Source organism: Neurospora tetrasperma (genome assembly GCF_000213175.1).
Source record: "Neurospora tetrasperma FGSC 2508 unplaced genomic scaffold NEUTE1scaffold_1, whole genome shotgun sequence".
Taxonomy (NCBI): domain Eukaryota; kingdom Fungi; phylum Ascomycota; class Sordariomycetes; order Sordariales; family Sordariaceae; genus Neurospora; species Neurospora tetrasperma.
Window position 1 is genome coordinate 561303 of NW_009799099.1, and position 19985 is coordinate 581287.

Sequence of the window (19985 nt, forward strand, 5' to 3'; positions counted from 1 at the left end):
AGCAAATTGATGCAGAAGCCATCTTTCAAGTCTTGTAAGTTGTGTGGGCAAGATGGCGGTCTGAAGGCCGGCATTACTCAATAGCCAAGTGAAAAACCCAGACAGACAACCCCTGAATCAAGAACCAGACAATTCAGCTGAAGCATGTTCAACATAAGAATATATATGCTCGCTATACCGGTATGCCAATGTATACATGTATGAAGAATCCCGAGTACCTGTACCGCCCTTCCGGGGTATCGCAATGTGATCCTATCTTGCCCCCCGCCCAGTCCCGTATCGCTTTTCCACTTTGCACGCGCTCCGTCGCTGTGTATGTGTGCGTCTGTGTCTGTATGTTCGCTCCACGCCATATATAAGCTACGTATATGAATATCCAACTTTCGAATCCTTGACCCATTCCAAACATGTGAGCATCCCTCGATTCCATTGCACGTCTCTAGCTGCTGGTGCTGCTGGAGATCTCAGGCCTCTCGACGCTCTCAGCCTTCACAGCCGTAGCCTCGGCAACCTTGGCCAGCTTCTCCCTTCCATGCTTCCTCGCCTGCTTCAGGTTGTTCATCACGTACTCGTACGTGAGCATGGTGACAGTCGCCGCGGGGACGGCTCTCATCATGTTGGTTCCCATACCAGCGTAAAACGCCCTCCACCCTTCCTCCTTGAGCATGATCTTGAAGGTGCTCACCACGCCTCTGTACTTGGGCCCTGATGTTGCCAACTGATTTGACTCGGCGCCGTTCTTGGAAACCACTCCCAGACCCTGCAAGTGCTCCTGTCCCGGAATCGGCCTACGCTGTGTCTGCAGTCTCGTCCTGATGACCTCGTGGGGATACGTCGCACTGCTGGCAATAATCTTGGAGAGGACGGAGGCGGCAAAAGTGCCCATAAAGCTTGGCTTGGCGTTCTGGTCGCCGGCGGCGCCACCCATGCCTTGTCCAGTGAACTTGGTCTTGAGGAACTCGTAGGTGGGAAATTGGACGGCCACATGGGAGAGACCCAGAAGAGCAGGTGTCAATCCGGAGTAAAAGGAGAGAAGGCCCTCGGTGGTGTACATCTTGCGCGCGGCATCGAACGTGGACTTGTAGTGCCAGTGGGAGTGCATCGAGGGGCGCGCGTCTTGGAATGCCGATTGCGACATGAGTCGGGTCTTGATGACCCAAATCGGGTTCGTTGCAATGGTGCTACTAGCGCCCGCTATGATGGATGCGCCAAAGTTGATGGCAATTGGCTTGTCTGTCACATATATGTTAGCCTTGAACGTCCCGTTCCTTACCGCCACCAAAAGAAAGACATACCCGTGTATTGGCGTAGCCATATCTTGCTCTTATTGTAGACTGTGAACCAGACAGCCCAGGTGGGCAAGTAGCCCATTATTATGGGACCCAAGCCCCTGTACATGCCGCGAATGCCCTCATGCCTCCATATTACCTTGGCCGTGCCTACCAAGCCATTGTACATCCTGGGCTGGCCCACATGCTGTCCCGCGCCCTGCGCTTGCAACTTGGTCTTGATGACGTCCAGCGGGCAGGTAACCACGCCCGACATGAAGCCTCCCACTGCGCCGGCGAGCGCATTGAACTGCGAGTCCGAAGCATTCATTGCCCATCTTTCCAGGCCCGTTATCCGGTTGGGATCCTCTTGCATTGGGTCGGCCGAGGCTGAGTCTATCATCTCCTCTGTTATGTCTTGCCCCGCTGCTGCTGTCTCCTCCAGCTCTTCGGTCACCGAGTTGGCGGGCGCAAAAGTGGCGGGTGGCCGGGCGCCTGGCAAGGAGCGCACGCCATATTCTGCTGCCGAACTCGCGGGATCTGGTCCAGAGTGGGAGATGTGGTGTTGGGTGTCTATAGTAGACATGCCGCTACCCTTCTCTCGACTCGAGTCGGAACTGGGACTGGGCAATCGAGACGCGGGGATCGAGACGAATTGGTGGTGCGTCTTTGTTCGAGGGGTCTCTGCTGGTCGCAACTCAGAGACCCCGGAGTAATCGGTGACCCGTGATGCCGCCGTAGTGTCAGAAAGAGGGTGGTGATCTCGGCTTGTTGGAGCTTTGGAGTCTTGAGAGGGTGGTGTTGATCAGGAAGCTGATGTTCCCGGCTTAAACGGCGTACTAGCGCGGGTGCGGGGAAGAAAGAGGTTCGCTTGGGGGAACCGAGTCGAAGACCGAGGTGTTGATAACAGGAGTTCACCAAATATCACCGTTCGTCCGTGAGGCTCGGGGCAGCCGGGTTTTTGCGTAGGAGAGAAAGAGGCCCTGGCGCGGATCGTATTTTGGGAACTTGTTGGATTTTTCGCAATTGGTGAGCGAGCACACGAGCAGGCTCGCTACCGTACCTGTCTTTGGTAGAGGAGCTAGTATGCAGGTGAGTGGAATGAAGGAAAGGATGGGCGAATGTGGGGGAAGTCCCGTTTTCCAAAGACAGGGTTTCTTGGCAAAGAGATGGACGATACAAAATGCAGTGGAAGGAAGCTACACGACTCTTTCGGATCACAACAGGAACTTCCTTGAGTGCGAATGCCAGACGGAGGCCGACGATGGTGATGTTGGTGTGTAGATAGGTTGGTTCTTGTTAAGGAAACTACGTAGTTATCTACAGAAACAGCCAACGCCAATGACGGCGGGACGCGGATGCCAATTATGGTTACCAATTATGTCACCTTACTGCGGTGATTGTCCATACCTAGCCCGTGACTCCCGTAGGCAGTGAGTGGATGAACAGCAATTCCGGATGCGCTGGGAGCTGCCTCGAATTTCCTTCCCCTCCGAGTCATGAAGACACAAGAAACAAAGTGTTAGTCTAGGGGCCAGAAAGTGTCCAGATAATCATGTGTTTGCCCAGGTCTCTCAAGTCTCGGGAGTTTTAGACTTCAGACCAAAGACCCCCAGTATGGCCCGTTTTTAACCTTTCCCCAGACAAAGAGATGATAGCTATCAGTCGAGATTCCGTTTCACTGCAGCAAAACAGCGCCAGCGGTCACCACCGCCGCCCGCCAAAAAAGCGGCTGCCCTGGTCGTCGTCGTCCAATTCTAGACCCACCGCGGCCCATAACATCGACCTCATCTCTGGCTTGGCATTTTGACCGACAGCTCCATGGTATGTAACCCAAACCCTTGCCAAGAAAAGTGACCTTTCCAATTCCCTATTCTCGTAGAGCCTGAGCTTTGAGGCATCAGCGACTTGGACACGGCTTTTCCCGGAGCGACGGCAGACGGGAGACTGAGACTGAGAAAAACGCACGGAGCACCCGGAGCTTCTTTCTGTCGGAGTGTTCTAGTTGGACAGTGCGCTTCTACTACTGGCTGAAATGGCTGGCTGACTTTCGCGGGTTTGCTGATTTGCGGGTCGCGGCAATTTGTTAGCTCTCTCCGACCTCCATCTTGAATCTTGACCTTGGTGTTTCCCAAGTGTGTAGAGACCAGACGACAAGAGAGTGTAGACTCCTCACCACCTCGCCTACCTATCACCGACTATCAACCGCCACCCCGGTCGACAATCATCCATCACCATGTCTGCCCCTTCTCTCGTCCAGGCCGTCGCTAAGCGGGGCTGGTTGAACAAGATGCTCAAGCCCGTCTCCAACTGGTACATCAATGCCGCCGGCTACCGTCAGATGGGTCTCCGGTGAGTTTTTGTTGTTTCTTTTATATACCTCGATGGCCAGCAGTCCGGTCCGGGACCCTTGTGACGTAGGCTCTACTTGTATCGAAACCATCGCCCTATGTGTTGCGTCTATCCATCTGTCCCTCATCGGCCCGGTTCTACCTCAATGGCTCGCGCCCTAGCAGCTGTTCCCTCCCTTCCACATCCCCGAGCAGGAGGACCACACCCACCCACCCACCCACCCACCTACCTACCTACCTACCACTCACTATATCATATATAACCGACCAACAACTCATAAACTAACCAACCCTCCCTCCCCAAAACAGCGCCGACGACCTCATCTCCGAAGAGAACGAGACCGTCCTCGCCGCCCTCCAGCGCCTTAGCCCCAAGGAGTCGTACGACCGCATCTACCGCATCCGCCGCGCCACCCAGCTCTCCCTCACCCACAAGCTCCTGCCCAAGAACGAGTGGACCACCCAGGAGGAGGACGTCCCCTACCTCCGCCCCCTGATCGACCAGATCGAGGCCGAGGCCGCCGAGAAGGACGCTCTCGACACCCTGGCTGTCGTCAAGAACTAAACGCGGGACTTATGAAGGTATGAAAGGGGAAGGAAGGATGGGGAAGGATGGGAGGGAAGGTTTTTCCGTTATCCGCGCGCGGTGGGAACTGGACTGGCCGACTTTTCGACGGGAACCGAACCTTTGTTTTGGGGGAGAAGGAACCGAAGAGGGAAAGCCGGGAAAACTGCTACGCTACGCTTAGGATTTGGAAGCCGAAGATACCAAAGCAATAAAGTGGATGCGCTCAAAACAAGAAAAAGAAAACACTTGTCCCCTCGATTTTTCTGGACCCTGGAACTCTTCGACAACTTGCTGCCAATTGCTTCTTGGGAAAAAAAGGGTTGAAGGGGAGAAGGGGAGGGGGGAAGATGGACAGTTTGCGATGCGACGACAATGGGCAACAGCCAGATGTTCTTGTCAATGTGGTTATGTTCGCATTCCCCGGACTCGCGCATATCTTTGAAGTGAAAGGGGGGAAGATGGATGGAGAAAAAGACTACCTATACATTACTTAGAAGAGAGAGAAAAAAAGACAATGGGAATAGACTCTAACCTGGGGTGTCAGACAGAGAGCAGGTAGGAAGGGGGGTAATTTGTTTTTGTTGATGTGGTGTTAAGGTACCTACGTTGAATGAGTGTATGCATAATTCGAGAAGTAGACCAAAGAAACTCCGCTCAATGTCTTTGTATTTCCTAAAGTAAATCCTAGAGGTGCTGAGTGGCGCATGGAGTCAAAAAGACGCGCTTCTTACTTGACGGGTACACACACCATGGATGGGGAGAAGAGAAAGTGAAGAAAGCGAGAGATGATGACGGCCATGACTGGCTGCCTGTGATATGCTCAAGTACCTAGTCCTACTATACTTCAGGTTTATTCATGTCTTAGGATCAGATATTGTGCGTAACTACGCGAACAATCAATTGTGCCTCAAGACAGTTATTGGAAACAGCAGCGGTCGATCGGGAAATCGGGCACGAGAATCATGAGCTGTCTTCTCCCCAAAGGAAACGACTTTCGAAACTTCCGGCTTCCTTTCCGCTCGCAGAGTCTGGAGAAGGTTACGTAGCTATACTATAGCTGTGGACTAAATTACGTACCACGAGGTTGACATAGAGGTTTAAGTGCTCAAGTGTTGAAGTCTTTAAGTGACAAGTCAATATAAGTAAGTGTGAGTAGTGTGATATCTGATGTGTACCAGTCCATCCAACGACAGAGCAGACAGTGTACATACTCTCATGACTACGTTAACCAAAGCTGACCAGGTCTAAGCAGGAAGAAAAAAAAAAAAAAAAAAAAAGTAAGCTATCCTACAACAGAAGAAAGAAAAATAGAAAGAAAGAAAACACCCTCCGCACACCTAAGCAAAACCCCCCTTTTTCTATGGTGAAGCAATGACTGTCTGCCTGTAAACAAAAAGGTACACAGCAAAGTTGTGTAAACAGGAAAACCAGTATAGTATATTATGTCTTAACTTCATTCTCTTCTTTCTCTCTCCGTTTTTTTCCCGTTCGGGGAAACCCAAACCGCCAGCCAACTGTCCAACTAAACCAGGGCAACCAAGAACTCGCTGAGAAGAGGGGGAAAAAAAGGACGTCCGCTATAAGCTGGCTGTCCTCTTATCTCTTCAGCACACGCCTTTTCAAAGCAAGCTCGAGCCTCCAACACAACTTTTTGCTTTATCCATTCATGATGTATACACATGTCCTTCTCTCATCGCTTTTTGAGCCGATAACTCATCATCCTCGTCCTCCTCTTTACATACGTTAACCAAAATGTTTTATTGACTGATTTTGTTATGACCCTTCCTGTATACGTTACTTCGTCTGTTGTGTGCGTTTCCGCTCATTAAGGTGTGGTAGCTGTTGCCGGCTTTCGGACGTTGACGTCAACCTGGGGTTGCCACTTTCGAGCGAGGTAAGGACGGCGGGCGGGCTTTGTGGGAGGGAGGCGGTCGATTGGAAAGCCGGAGTGGAGTAGTGTGACTGGAAGTTATTTGTAAAACGAAGAGAAAAATATCCGAGCCGTCCCGCCGTAAATCCCATAACGCCGGTTTGTCACCACGCTGATGGCGAAGAATTCGATGAATCTTGGTATGTGTGTGTCGTGGGCTTTCGTACAGTATGTAAAGATCGTGTTTCCCCTTCGCCGCCGCGCGATGTTTATCGGGTGTGTGCAGACAGGATGTTGATGCAAAGAGAATCCGGTTACAGACTCTTTATGCGTTACCACCCTTCTCCTCGGTGTCAATGTGCCAAACAACGTAGTTGGGAAGACCGATGACCTGGTAGCCGGCGCGCTTGGCCATCTTGGCGAAGCCCTCGGTCTCGGCCTGGTTCTCGAAAGCGTAGCAGGGGAAGTTGATACCTATGGTTGTTAGCCGAATTTGTCCTCTTTCGAGCGCAGAAAGACGTTGACCTACCAGAACGGTGGACATCGGCCTTGACAAGAATGTTTACGCCACCAATGCCGTCAAGCTCGATCTCGACGTCCTTGTCGTCGCGCCAGTCGCCCATTCTAGCCATGTAAGTGCGGCCAGTGTCGTACTCCTTGTAGCCTGTGAACAACTATGTTAGTCGGGGTCAACTCCCAGGACCTTGGGATATCTGCATACCTTCAGCGAGAACAACATCCTTGTCAAGGCTAGAAGCAAGTCTGCGACCCTTATCAGACTCGACCCAAGAGTTGTAGTCGACTGTAAAGCGGTTAGTGACCTGGAAACTAATTATCAGGCAACGGACCAAAACTCACATCTGCCCTCGATATCGCGGCCGTTCTGGTAGCGGTGGAACCAAATGTCTATCACATGTTAGCTCTATTGTCCCATGTGGGTTCTTTCACGGGAGGTTATTCTTACTGGGAACAAGAATGTCCTTATCGTGGGCAATAAAATCCTCAAGGATCTTCTTGGGGCTGTCAACAATGTCCACGTCTCTCCAGTAAACCCAGGAGTGCTCGGGCTTCAGGGCAGCGGAAAGAAGGTAGTTGCGCGCGCGACCCATGGCCTTGCGACGAGGACCCTGGGCAGCGAACGAGTGGCGCTCCTCAACATTCTGGCTCAGCTTGAAGTCGAAATCCTTCTCGACAACCATGGCGCTGCGGAAGGGGATTTGGTCGGGGCGCTTCTGGATGCGGTCCAGCTCGGAAGCGAGGACAGCAAGAGTGTCATCGGTAGAGTCGCTGACGAGGAAGGCAAGATCGATGAGGTGGTGGGGGTAGGTAAGCTCGGCGATTAGCTCGAAGTACTTGGAGAGATACCTGGAGGCATCCTTGAGAGGGGTGAGGATCAGGATGCGCTCCTCGTTGGCGACGGCCTTGGTGGTGGACTTGACGGGATTAAGGTCGACGTGGCTGATGGTGGACGAGTTGATTTCTAGCGGAGCGTGGTGATTGAAGATAACAGGAGTATGGAGGTGAGCATTCCAAGCTTGTTGCTCGTTAAGCGTCATCTCCATTGGCGGTTTTGAGGGACCCCAGCAGTAGAAACTAAAAGGCAGACGCAAACGTTAGCACACCGATGGCGGAAGTAATGGACAGAACAGCACATGGGATGGCACCAACCTTTGCATCTCGGAGGCGCCTGTGCTGATGCCGCGCCATAGTAATAGCACCACTCCTGTTACGGCAACAAGGAGGAGGAATCGTGTCTTTGTGAGGATAGCCCATAGTGCCCTTGCGGGAGGAAGCTGTGCTCTCGCAGCCTTCCAGCTGACGCCGCCTTTGGGGAGAAGCATTATGAAGAAACGGGGTGGCCCACGGCACCACCCGCTAAACGGTCGAGGAGGATATTAAGTCTAAAAATTGGAGATGGGAGCAGTCTATGTAGCTGCCGGCTAGGTGGACGACGCGATGCGCAGCGGCGGCAATGGTACGGAGGGTTGTTGCGACGTGAAGAGCGGCTGAGAGATGCGGTATCGCCGGGTGTAGCAGCAAAGGAACGATTCGCGTGGGAATTCGTGTGGCGTCGTGGAGAGATTACGGGGTGTCGGTTGGGTGGAAAAGCCCACGTCTCCTGAAGCAGCAGAGCGAAGGCGGTATCTCAGAGAGAGAAGAAGGATCCTACAAGCGAATGTAGCAATGGCTTTCTCGTCGTCGTCGTCGTCAAGAAAGTGTACAAGATAGAAGCAAACAAAGTAACACCGACGCGGTTGAGTCCGCGTATTCTGATGTGTGGTCGGGGTCGGAACTCTCAACTCAGGCGAAAGACGCACGGGAACGGAGACGGGACGGATGGAGGCTGAGAAAGAGAGATTCTACTATACACTACAAGGGAGCTCCTGTTCCCAAAGGTCACTGCCCAGCCCGCCAAATGGTTCCAGAATCTCTTGTCCTCTCAGCGAGAAGGGACACCGCCCGCCCATGCCCGCTCACAGGGGGGGTCTGTCGTTCACCCCGTCGTCCACTTCAACGGGGGGGTCGAACATACCTCGGTCTAGGATAGCCTATCAGGGAGCCCAGATTTGGGGGGTAAAAGACCCGCTTAATTATGTTGCGTAGCACTTTCATCCACTCAGAGCGGTTCTCAAGGGGGGAGAGACTGGCTTCCCTTCCACTTGAGACTGCAGTGGGGAGGAAGGAACACGCAATCCCCCCATTTCCACCATTTTGCTCCATCAACGGTCGCGATCAGCCTGCCGACTGCACATCATGTCCTTGCTATCAAATGGGAAAAGAATTGTTATGCTGTGATGTGGTCAAGAGGGAGGGAGGAGCGCAGGAATTATATGTATTCCGGTCCGACACCTATCATCACCCACCCTCCGAGGCTTGGGTCTGAGGCCCGGACAGCGAGGGCTTTCTTCCACTTCATTCCCTCCACCCTCATCTCGATCCAGAATCTCACCCACGGGTTTGAGCATGTTTTCCCCAGGACAAGGATGGCCAGGATGCCCCTCTAGCTTCACCTCAACCCGGTCGGTGCAATTCCTTCCGCTCCCCGCCGTCCGCTCTGGCCCTTGCCCGCCTTGTCTCGTTGTTTATGCGTAGTGTGGTTTTGGGAGCGGAGCCAATTGCCGTCTTCTAACTACTCCCAAAAGATGCTGCAGCGCCGTAATGACAGCGGACCGGTGGAAATGGATTCGCCAGGTCCGGTCCGTCAATGTCTGAGTCGCCGTTGCAACCCTTTGATATCAACATGGCCCGGGTTTGAAAAAGGGGTAGCACTGCATGTTGACCGGAAGGAAATCCAGACCACAGTCACGAAATGTATTTGAGGTTTCACGTATACAATCATATAACCAGTCACGATCTGGCATGCACACACATTTCGGTTCCAGAACGAGCACAAGCAGATACCTCCATGGCGATCTGGGCTGAGCTGAGCTTCAACCGCCGCACTTGTACCTATGTCACAGAAAGCCAAGGTATGTAGTGTAATCACTATTCGCTGCTCAAGTCTAGACACTTGGCTAGTTTTCAGAGGGCCTCAATACGTAAAAAATCCTCAGAATTTCTGCATCTCTCAGGGGTACTTTGAAGCCACAACTAGCGAAGACGATTAACGAAGAGCCAAGCATTTGGTGGACCCCCTATCGGCTACCACTAGCTAATCTCCAACATCTTTCCCTTTCTTCCCCGGACTTGGTCCCGACCTTTGCACAACTTAGCTCCGTGCCACGTGAGCAGGCGACACCGACGGGCCCGGAACGGCCATGACGTCGATCAAAGACGCGTTGTGAATGCTACACTGCTGCCTGTGTCTGTTATCGTGTATTATAGTGTTACACTTGTGCTTTCGTCTTTGTTTTGGTGATCCCTTCATGACTCGTTGATCCTCGGTTTCGAATTTCCATCTTCTTTCTTTCCAATACCCTCTCTTGGCATGATATTGAGCACCTGTCAAGTCAAACCGAGACTCATACGTCAGGCATTGGGTCGGTGGAGATTGACTCTGGAGTCCTCAGGCTGTCACACACTTACAACTTACCGTGGTCAAGTTGTCGGTCGTCGCACACTCACCACATCTCCCAGTTGCCTTCAATTGACAACACTCACCGTAAAGATGGCAACCCGACGATCTGCCCGGTTGAGTGCTCTGGCCGTAGCTCAGCTCAACGACGCGGCTGCTCCCATACTTCCTCCTCCGGCACCTGCTCCCAAGTCCCGGAAGAGGAAGGCCAGCGTCGAGGACGAGGGCGCGCCAACCACAGAAGAACCACAGCTACCTTCAACTCCCCAGAAACGGAAAGTCTCAAAGAAGGCAGCACCACCACCCGCAACTCCAACACCAGCCGCCGCAGCTCTGCTCTCCTCCCTGGCTGTTCAGAAACCCAAGCCCGCCGCCATCTCCCGCCTAGCCGACCCAAACAAGACCAACGCCCCTTTACTCTCCCCTCAAACCTCACGCGTGGTCTCTTCCAGCCCAATCAAACCCAGAGATATCCAAGATAGCCTCTCCCCATCCAAGCCCAAGGCCCCTGGCGTGGCAACAAAAGACTCCGAGAGCACCACAACAGAAAACATCCTCGAAAAAGCCTGCGCCCACCTCATCGCCATCGACCCACGCATGAAACCTCTCATCGACAAGCACCCCTGCCGCGTCTTCAGTCCCGAGGGACTAGCAGAGCAAATCGACCCGTTTGAAAGTCTCGTGAGCAGTATCATTTCCCAACAGGTAAGCGGCGCGGCAGCCAAGTCGATCAAAGCCAAATTCGTCGCTCTATTCGAAGAAGAAGACGACCCCCCTTCAGATCAGAAAGAAGACAAGGAGAAGAAGACCCAAGAGAACGACCCAACGCCAACAAAACGCCGCTTCCCCACCCCGGCCCACGTCCTAGCCAAGGACCTCCCCACCCTCCGCACCGCCGGCCTCTCCCAGCGCAAAGCCGAGTACATCCACGGCCTCGCCGCCAAATTTGCGTCGGGCGAGTTATCCGCCTCGCTCCTCGCCTCGGCGCCCTACGAGGAGCTCGTCGCCAAACTCGTTGCCGTTCGCGGACTGGGGCTCTGGACCGTCGAGATGTTTGCTTGTTTTGCGCTCAAGAGGATGGATGTCTTTTCGCTGGGCGACTTGGGCGTACAGAGGGGGATGGCGGCGTTTGTGGGGCGGGATGTAAAGAAGCTCAAGAATGGGGGCAACGGAAACGGAAAGGATAAGAAGTGGAAGTATATGAGTGAGGCGGAGATGAGAGAGATAAGTGAGCGGTTTAGGCCGTATAGGAGTTTGTTTATGTGGTATATGTGGAGAGTGGAGGAGACGGATGTTAGTAGTATGGAGTAAGGTGGTTGGGGTCTTGGGGGACTTTCGCTCTGTCCTTGAGGGCCGGCGAGGCGTTGCTGGTACCGTTACCTCTAGTAACCGATGAGACATGATATGTTGACAACTTAACCCCAGGGCATGAACTATCATGGTGTAGACCAGTTCAGAGTCTACAAAGTTACGGACCTCGATCTGATATGACTTACAAAGGAACTCTACCCTAAACTATACAACCAATCACTCCCCACCCCTTCGTCAAAAACACCGATAGATAACATGTGAATAAACGCTACCTCCTCTCCTCCCCTTTTCACTTAAGCCCATGATCCCAACCGGCCTCCTATAACAGTCTCCGTACCACCACCACCTCGCATATCCAAGTATCACCATGCTTGTACCACAAGCCGCAAGCAAGCAAGACAAGGCAAGACTAAACATGCATGACCTGACCGTAAGTACTTCCCTCATAGGCAAATAAAAAGCGATCCTTATCGGGTGTCACAGGTACAGTAGGCATATAGAGGTAGCCAGTGAGTGCACTTCGCCATTTGGAGCTGCAGTCTAGTAGAGCTTGCAACACAAACAACTTCACACAACCTTTTGAAGTTGGTATGGTAAAGAAGTGAAGTGATACTTGAGTTACAGGTCGTCGTCGTCAGCTGGTCTGGGGTTGTGGGACTCGTGAGGAAAGCTGAAAAGTTGTGTGAAGCTAGCTAGGTAGTTGTGTTTGGTGTGTTTGAGAATTTAACACTGGTTTTGGAATGATGGGTGCGTTGAGTGTCATATGAAGTTCTACATTGTTGGCGGCTCTGCTACGCACTATAGGTTCTCGAATTCTTGATTTACTCTACCTATGCATGTATATCCTATTCACTTAAATCACCACAGCGAACTTCTCGGAAGTGGCTTTTGTTTCTCTGGAGCCGCTGCAAGTATAGAACCACCAAATCTTTCTAGTGTAAACTATGCATGACGTCTTTGACATCGAAAAGACAGCTTCTCAGAAAAGAGATGTTGGATCCCACCGACCCGTGCTGCCCGTGCGTGGTAGTGTAAATAACTCAAAACGCGGAACTTGCAGCGATCTTTTCCCCTCCTCCGTCTTGCATGATCTTGATCTTCGTTCCAATAGTGTAGTGTGTGTGTACACTAGGAGAGAGATTGGCCGCCATATATGGACACTAAAGAAATTGATCGCCATCAATGATCAACCTACTAGTACCTCTACACTAGACCTACAAGCATAAGAATAGTATACCCTCGTGGGCCAAGCACCACGACGCGTGGCTATGCTGAGGCTCAGCGTCAAGCTTTCTTTTTCTTAGTTTTTTCTTTTTAATTTCCCCCTTTTTTTTCTTATTTATTTATTTATTTATTTATTTTGCGGGTGGGGGGAGGGTGGACCTGCCCTGTTTGTTTATTCGTTTGGTAAGACTGAGATGACGCGGGACGTTGTTTGGTTCAAAGATGTTTGGAGATGTAATTTCCAATGCAATTGTGGCCGATTTTACTTCTACAGATGTAGTCAAGAAGATGGGATGAAAAGAATAAAAAAAAAGTCCAGATGAACACCTGTGTACAGCTTGTAATATGGAGATAATGCAAGGAAATGTTTGTACCCCCTTTTCTTTTGACTTGACTTGACTTGCATACGCACGAGCAATGCGATGTATATGTAATGTGTGTACATTAGTGTAGATCTTCTGTTTGTATCTGTAAGTGAGGAATGTCGGCTGTAGGAACGGCAACATATCGATGCAACGAAGTATGCAGGTGCTCTGACGACGACATTAATTTATATTACTTGTAACTCCACGGAAGTTGTCTGTTAGTTCACCAAACGATAAGATTTTCAGGTGGATGTTGCCGAGTGAGTTGATTGTTCACTGAGTGAGTAGCCACCCGAGCTTAAATCCGTTTCCCTCTTGTCAAGGCCATCCATGGACATGGAAACAGGTAGGTAAGGTGGCAGGTAGGTTGCACAGCAGCTACAGCAAGCTGAACTTGACCGTCCACAAGACCTCCTGCTGGCCTACCCGTCTCGGGCCTCCCTTTGAGTGAGACTACGACTGAGGGACATGAGGCTCACTAAACCAAAAATTGTGACATGTGCCAACCACCAGTTATACGCTACATCGAAGCAGAAACATGTCTTGGCATCAAGACCCTGGAGGTCGAGGAGTTGGCGGCTCAACGAGTCAGCGAACGGACGATAAGGTACGGACGTTGGAGAGAGTTAAATGGTCTTGATAGATGATCAGCCACGAGGATATCAAGGTTGATTGGGCTGCTGTTGGGAAAGCAAGCTGGGGTACATTATGAGAAAGCAAGGAGCATGATGGTTGCCGTCCCTGTTCCCATCCCGTTACCCGTCTCGTTTCAACACCTGAACGCTGTGACTGTTTTCGTAAGAGAAGGATGCCACCGATCAAGAGCATCATCTTTTTCCATCCTGGTCAAGGCCGAGAGCGCGCGAGCAAGCCCGAGGTTGATCAGTATGAAGCTTGTTCCAAACTTTCTTGGGAATCCACGAGGTTGATTAGAGTTTGGGGAAACAAGCTTTTGACTCGAGTTCAAGCGGCCAGTCTATCCAGGCGAAGGGCGATCTTGCTTGATAGTTCTCCATTTGATTTCTTCATTGGAACTCAATTTTTTAGTTTGAAACAATAGCAGAAGGGTTGTTCTGACATGCGACGCACACACGTCCAAACCGTCAGTCCCGTCTGCTTGTCCGTCACAGGGACATGGCATGACGTCTGTTTGGCGTTCTATCTATGCGATTTGAAGTGATTACCATGAGTTATCTATGCACTGCCGGCACTTGGCAGTACGCTAGTGTGAGTTGCTGCCCGTTCTGCTTGCCTGCTGCGTAAGGCGTAGCGGTAAAGGCATGTATCGCGCATTGTAAGATCGGAGTTTCATGTTCATCGTGAATCCAACATCCGCATCCTTTTTTGGGTTGTTTTGCGATGACGATGAGTGCTGAACAAAGTGTTCCCCGTTGCTGTGGCTTTAGGTCCCGTCGGGGGCGACAATTCGTTGGTATGCGATGAACGACGCTGGACCCCCTTTCCAGGCGTGCCTACGCAGTAAATGGCAGCTGGACACATAACGTATGGGGAGAAGGGCACAGTGTTCCAAACACTTCAGAAACCGCGAACCCCCTGTTTTCTATAATTAGGGGTGTGAACGTAACGAAGAAAAAGGGGCACGCTCGGGGAAATTGGTCCGTGCCAAATTGTTAATTATAACTGATAACGGGCAATAACATTTAGAGAGAGAATTCCAGAACCTAGAAACAACCGAATTGCTTTTTCATGCTGCAAGTTACATCTGTCTGTCTGTCTTGTTGCGTTCCGTCCCGGCCACCCAATACAATGTAACTGAAATCCCGTGGTTGGGGGCACCAACTCTCAGTTCTTGATTGAACGAATGTCCAATGCGTGCTGTGCTGCACAGTGTTAGCGAATGAAAAGTGTCGTTGCAATCGATGCTGCTGAGTGTCAGTGTGCTGATGCATGGAGATCGGATGGGGCCATGACCGATTCCAATCAAAAGCTTCCCCATCGAACATGGTGGGGCGTGTACTGGATGGAGTTGCCGGCTGGTGCAAAGTGGTTGCGTGTGCTGGTGTGAACAAAGTTGAGATTGGCCAATCTTGGGCGCAGGAGGCTCATGCACAGTTTCGTATTGCCCGTCTCTGGCTCGTCTTCCATGTGTGTACATACGCAGTATTTCCGCGACAGACCGGATCAACATCACGTTTCTGCGAGAAACGGTGATCCTGTTGAATGGTTGTGGTTCATAGCCGGGAGCTTTGTTGTTGTTTTTTGTTGTTGTTGGTTTATAAAACAGCACAAGTCCCTTCCCTATGGCCATGATCCAGGTGCGTCACAGGCTCACGGCCAAACATCAACAGACACCAAACACCGCCACGGCTGGTCACAGTGTCGGACGGGCCAAGTGGAAATGGAACCGGGGACGGACATGCCAACGCTGAGAACGGCAAACTTGTGTGTCAACCAACGGATCGCAAATAGTGCAGCAACCCAAGAGAACGGACGTGCCAAACAGGCCGAAACCCGCGCCCAAGTGGCGTTGGCGTCTGTCACAGAATGTTCTTTTGTCCAGCTCCTGTCGTCATGGAAACACTGCCGCCAAAAGCTTGGCATCTTCAATTCTACACTCACACAAGAATGATGATCCTGTCTGCGCCCCATCCCGGCTTCAACCGGCCTTGACTCCGCACACATGCGGCCGCGATGATGCATGCGGTATCCCATTTTCTGGCAGCCATTTCGGCGCCGGCAGTCGCTGACGGGGAAACCGGCGGAATGGCGCGGAGCCTCTTCCTCATCGCCATAACCGATGGTGAAACAACAAATCTCGCCAGCCGGCTATTGCATTTAACTAGCCTCTGTAACTCGGGATCCAGACCTCCTCAACATTCTAAACTCAAAAGTCGGGGAAACGAGGGTCATGATGGATACGGATATAATGGATGATGGAACCAAGTCCAGAGCCGAGATCCTGCTATATTTGTCAACAGGTCCCAAGCGAGTCCCTTATCCATGCTTGCCTTGCCCGTCTTGGGACGTCTCATCAGCCATCATGAAGACTTTTAATGATTTCCACTTTGACGAGGCCGCCGGTTAACTTCAGTTGTTCGCTTCTACTAGGCGGTCACGCGGCGTCACTGGTGGACATGCCGTCCGTCCTGAACTTTGCAAGCCATTTGCAAGCCATTTGCAAGGCTACCTACGTTTGTTCTCGTACGGTTTTTTTGTATAGCGCTTGGAATCACTCAACTCAGCCCAACTAGACTCACTTCGAGACCCCAAAGGCGAGTTGCAACCCGATTCGGGACAGTTAGTGTCCTGGTCAGCTATCTGAGTAAACAATATGTCTCATGGGGCCCTTTGTAGGAAAACCTTACCGGAACATACGCAGTCTTGGCTGAACACGAACACAGACATTTGCCGGTGAAACTCAAACTCCACGACACTGGCAATTCAAGTCTCCAGCCAAGCCCCTGACAACCTACGCAGTACACTGGAGCATTCAGCAAGTCTGAAGAAGCAACGGCACCGAGAATTTCAAGGAAACCGACTCTGACCAGGGCACTGCTGGACCAGTCAAATTGCACTCTGCCTTCCAGGTTCCCTTTGCATTCAGGAGGCTCCACCCAGTAAATGTACCAAGCCGCTGTACAGTGGCATGGTCAAAGCTCGACGCCCGTGGTGTGGCCGCAGCGCTGCCCCTAGTCTGCTCCACCCCTAGCGACCCTCCCTGGCAGGACCGCACCAATGGCCGACGGGGACAGAGACGGCCGGGTATCTTGATAGACCATGACCGATCCACCAGTGGCTGGCACCCCCCCGTGTACAGGGACGAGGTCCAGGGCAAGCAAGGTTGATCGACCCCCTTCTTCGCTGCAGGTTTTCTCTTCCGTCCCGTCTCCTGCTCCTGCTTGCGGTGCCCTTTTTCTCCTCTCCTCGAGCCACAACTGCCTCTCCTTCCCTCCTTCGCGGCCTTCTTCCTTCCATCCTTCTTTCTCCTCATTGCATTCCAGTCCTTCGTTAAAGACTCTTACCATTCTCCCTCTTACCTTTTGAAGGCTCCGCCGAAAGAACGACCATCACCTCGTCGCTCTTGCCCTTTCAACTCGCACACCACCACTCGTTCTCTCTGCACTCGATCGCGTCCCTTCCCACTTTCTTCAGTAGACTTTAATCACAAAGGTATGTTTACTGTCTTTCATTCTACATTGTGAGAACCATCAGCAGTAGCAGCAGCAGCAGCAATTGCGCGAACGCTGTCTTCGACAACATCGCCCGGTCGTGCCAGTCCAAAAACTCGAAACACGAAAACGAAGCCATTAGGAGGATCCAGGAAATCACAGTGACGAGATCCACGATCATCTACCAGACCGCCTACTGCCTTCTCAACTACAGGAACACATGGAAGTCATAAAACAACATGAGATGCTCCTTCCGACACTCCGAATCGCCAGAAACTCTGAGGGACTTGGTTAGGAAGGAATAGGGATCAACTGTCTCTATCAGCGGAGGAACCGACTACCAGGAACCACTCTGCTGCGGTCATTGATTTGGATACACGGCACTTTCGACTGGCCACCTCTTTCGACCCTCTTCAGCTTCCTAGGCCCTGGCTCCAACTCAACCCGATCATACATCTTTTTTGGAACTGGCACGATCCGAGATCAAACTGCTTCTAGACATACTACTGCATTCGCGTTTTCCCCTCCGCCGCATATCACCAATACGCAACACCAACCAACCAGTCTTACCACTTCGACTGCGATAACAGAACCAGTTGTCATTTATCAACTGAATACCATCGCTAACTCTTCTTCATCAGCCCGTCACAATGCTTGTCAAGTACCTCGCTCCCGCCATCGTGGCGATTGGCGCCGCTTCTGGTATGTACACGCTCAACTACTTATGCTGCCATCGCGTATCAGCGGTACGATGACTGACCTTTTTTTCCCCCCCTCTTATAGCCCAGACGGCCACCTCTACCTGCACTGTCAGCGGCGGCACCACCACCATCAACAGCCAGGCCGATGCTACCGGTCTTGCTAAGTGCAAGACTATCAAGGGTTCCGTTGTTGTTACCAAGGAGGTTGCCGGTGACTTCCAGTTGAGCGGTCCTCAGATCATCACTGGCGATCTCAAGATCGAGAACAACCCCAACATTAACAGCGTTGGCTCCGACACCCTCGAGCAGATTGGTGGCGAGTTCAGACTTGTCGAGACCACCCAGCTCAACTCCGTTAACATGCTCAAGCTTAACTCTGTCAGCAAGCTCACCTGGCAGTCCATCGGCAACGTTCCCGACATGGGCATGACCCAGCTCAGCAAGGTCGACGAGATCACCATCTCCGACAGCCATCTCCGCAACATCGATGCCATCAACGTCACCAGCATCAAGAGCATGAACCTTGACAACAACCAGTTCATCACCAAGTATGAGCCCGCTATCAAGGAGATCACTGGCGACCTCACTATCCAGGCCAACGGTCTCGACATGGAGGTCGGCTTCCCCAACCTCATCTGGGCCATGAACATGGCTATCTCGGATGTCTCCAAGATCAGCTTCCCCTCCCTCCAGGTTGTCAACGGCTCTGCCCGCTTCGACAACAACAAGTTCGATAGCTTCAGCTTCCCCAACCTCACCGAGACCAAGACTGGTGATATCTCGTTCGTCGGTAACGAGAACATGCAGAACCTGACCTTCCCCAAGCTCACTCAGGTTGGCGGTGGTCTTCTCGTCGCCAACAACACTGAGCTTGAGGAGATCAACGGTTTCCCCGCTCTCCAGACCGTTGTCGGTGCCATCAAGCTCCGTGGTAACTTCACTGAGTAAGTTCTAATCTGCTGTTTCCCCTTTTCTGAACTGTCACTGACATGATATTTTTCTTACCTGCAGGGTCAAGTTCCCCAAGCTCCAGAGCGTCCGTGGCGCTTTCGATCTCTCCTCCACCAACGATGTCACCGACGACTGCAAGGTTCTCGCCAAGATGGCTCCCAAGACGCAAGGAGGTAACGGTGAGATCGAGGGTACCTTCGACTGCCAGTCCAACAACGAGGAGGCCAACCAGGATACCTCCGGTAAGACCGGCTCTGGTCAGGGTGTCACCGGTGGCAGCTCTGGCAGTGGCTCTGACAAGAAGGACAGCGGTGCTGCTGGTCTCTCCGTCAACGCTGGTCTCTTCCTTGCCGCTGCCGGCGTCCTTGCCCAGCTCCTCCTGTAAAGAACGCTAGGATGACGTGTGAACATAATGGTGTATCGTGGGTCGGAAATGTGGGGGCGTTTTTCTCTCGATTACTACTGCAAATCAGATGGGATTACTAATTGGGCCATCCTGTTGCGCGCACAAATATTCTCTGTTGTTTCTCTCGGCTGAGATGGAAAATTTTGTCGTTTGTTGTTTAGCTTTGCTGCCGCCTGTGTTTTTTTTTTCTGGGCTGCATGGAGCGCACACATCACATGACCCCGTATTTGCAGAAAGAAACCACTACTAGACTTAATAACCTCTCTCACTCTCTCACTCTCTCTCCACCGTCCCTCAACATATCATCATTGGGGGTTAAGTGAGCACAACTCATGCCGCCCTTTTCACCTGTCACTGCATATTTGCATCAGCCACACACTTGGGGGACCGGGCATGGGTTTGGATTAAGGACCCGAGGGAATGTTGATCTCTGATGATGAAACGGGCGATCGTCGGTGAAGTGAGTGGATTATGGATTGTTTCATGATGAAGCACTGAAGTCACCCCACAGGGCTACAACTGCGGTACATGGAGCTCATGGATGGCATGATGGAAATAAGAAAAGAGATGGGATGATCAGCGAAGGCTTGTTTGCCAGCCACCTCATTTACCGTGGACTGAAATGGGAGATGGAAGTATGAGGAGGGTATCAGCGCTCATCGAAAGGTGCTTGTTATCGCGTTTGTTTGGTATTTGTGGTTGTTAGGTCGTTTATCATTGGGCTTTTCGTATTGCAGTCTAGCATTCAGGAAGGCAATTGCATCATCGGCATCTCATTGTTGACTTTCGCTTGCTTTAGGTAGTTTAATTAAGAGTGTTTTGTTC

The 19985-nt window shown here is 51.8% G+C and overlaps 6 protein-coding genes across 6 annotated transcripts; 3 read left to right on the forward strand and 3 right to left on the reverse strand.

Annotated features, from left to right (window-relative positions):
- Window positions 1-143: 143 nt before the first annotated feature.
- NEUTE1DRAFT_143675 (uncharacterized protein) lies at window positions 144-1913 on the reverse strand (the record flags this gene model as incomplete). The annotated part of the gene is made up of 2 exons (XM_009849246.1): window positions 144-1233; window positions 1296-1913. The coding sequence occupies 2 exons, from the start codon at window positions 1852-1854 to the stop codon at window positions 440-442; spliced, it is 1353 nt and encodes a 450-aa protein (XP_009847548.1).
- A 1464-nt stretch (window positions 1914-3377) lies between these two features.
- On the forward strand, window positions 3378-4319 carry NEUTE1DRAFT_115642 (uncharacterized protein; the record flags this gene model as incomplete). The annotated part of the gene is made up of 3 exons (XM_009849247.1): window positions 3378-3620; window positions 3929-4201; window positions 4244-4319. The coding sequence occupies 2 exons, from the start codon at window positions 3505-3507 to the stop codon at window positions 4182-4184; spliced, it is 372 nt and encodes a 123-aa protein (XP_009847549.1).
- A 1802-nt stretch (window positions 4320-6121) lies between these two features.
- On the reverse strand, window positions 6122-8306 carry NEUTE1DRAFT_75018 (uncharacterized protein; the record flags this gene model as incomplete). The annotated part of the gene is made up of 6 exons (XM_009849248.1): window positions 6122-6531; window positions 6587-6721; window positions 6779-6859; window positions 6916-6963; window positions 7022-7650; window positions 7726-8306. The coding sequence occupies 6 exons, from the start codon at window positions 7896-7898 to the stop codon at window positions 6383-6385; spliced, it is 1215 nt and encodes a 404-aa protein (XP_009847550.1).
- A 1061-nt stretch (window positions 8307-9367) lies between these two features.
- On the forward strand, window positions 9368-11669 carry NEUTE1DRAFT_127140 (uncharacterized protein; the record flags this gene model as incomplete). Its single annotated transcript, XM_009849249.1, has 2 exons — window positions 9368-9527; window positions 10101-11669. The coding sequence occupies 2 exons, from the start codon at window positions 9368-9370 to the stop codon at window positions 11381-11383; spliced, it is 1443 nt and encodes a 480-aa protein (XP_009847551.1).
- Window positions 11670-14913: 3244 nt separating this feature from the next.
- Window positions 14914-15659, reverse strand: NEUTE1DRAFT_97400 (uncharacterized protein; the record flags this gene model as incomplete). The annotated part of the gene is made up of 3 exons (XM_009849250.1): window positions 14914-15034; window positions 15087-15146; window positions 15553-15659. The coding sequence occupies 3 exons, from the start codon at window positions 15657-15659 to the stop codon at window positions 14914-14916; spliced, it is 288 nt and encodes a 95-aa protein (XP_009847552.1).
- A 1187-nt stretch (window positions 15660-16846) lies between these two features.
- NEUTE1DRAFT_115643 (uncharacterized protein) lies at window positions 16847-19983 on the forward strand (the record flags this gene model as incomplete). Its single annotated transcript, XM_009849251.1, has 4 exons — window positions 16847-17103; window positions 17744-17804; window positions 17886-18747; window positions 18815-19983. The coding sequence occupies 3 exons, from the start codon at window positions 17753-17755 to the stop codon at window positions 19137-19139; spliced, it is 1239 nt and encodes a 412-aa protein (XP_009847553.1).
- Window positions 19984-19985: the final 2 nt, after the last annotated feature.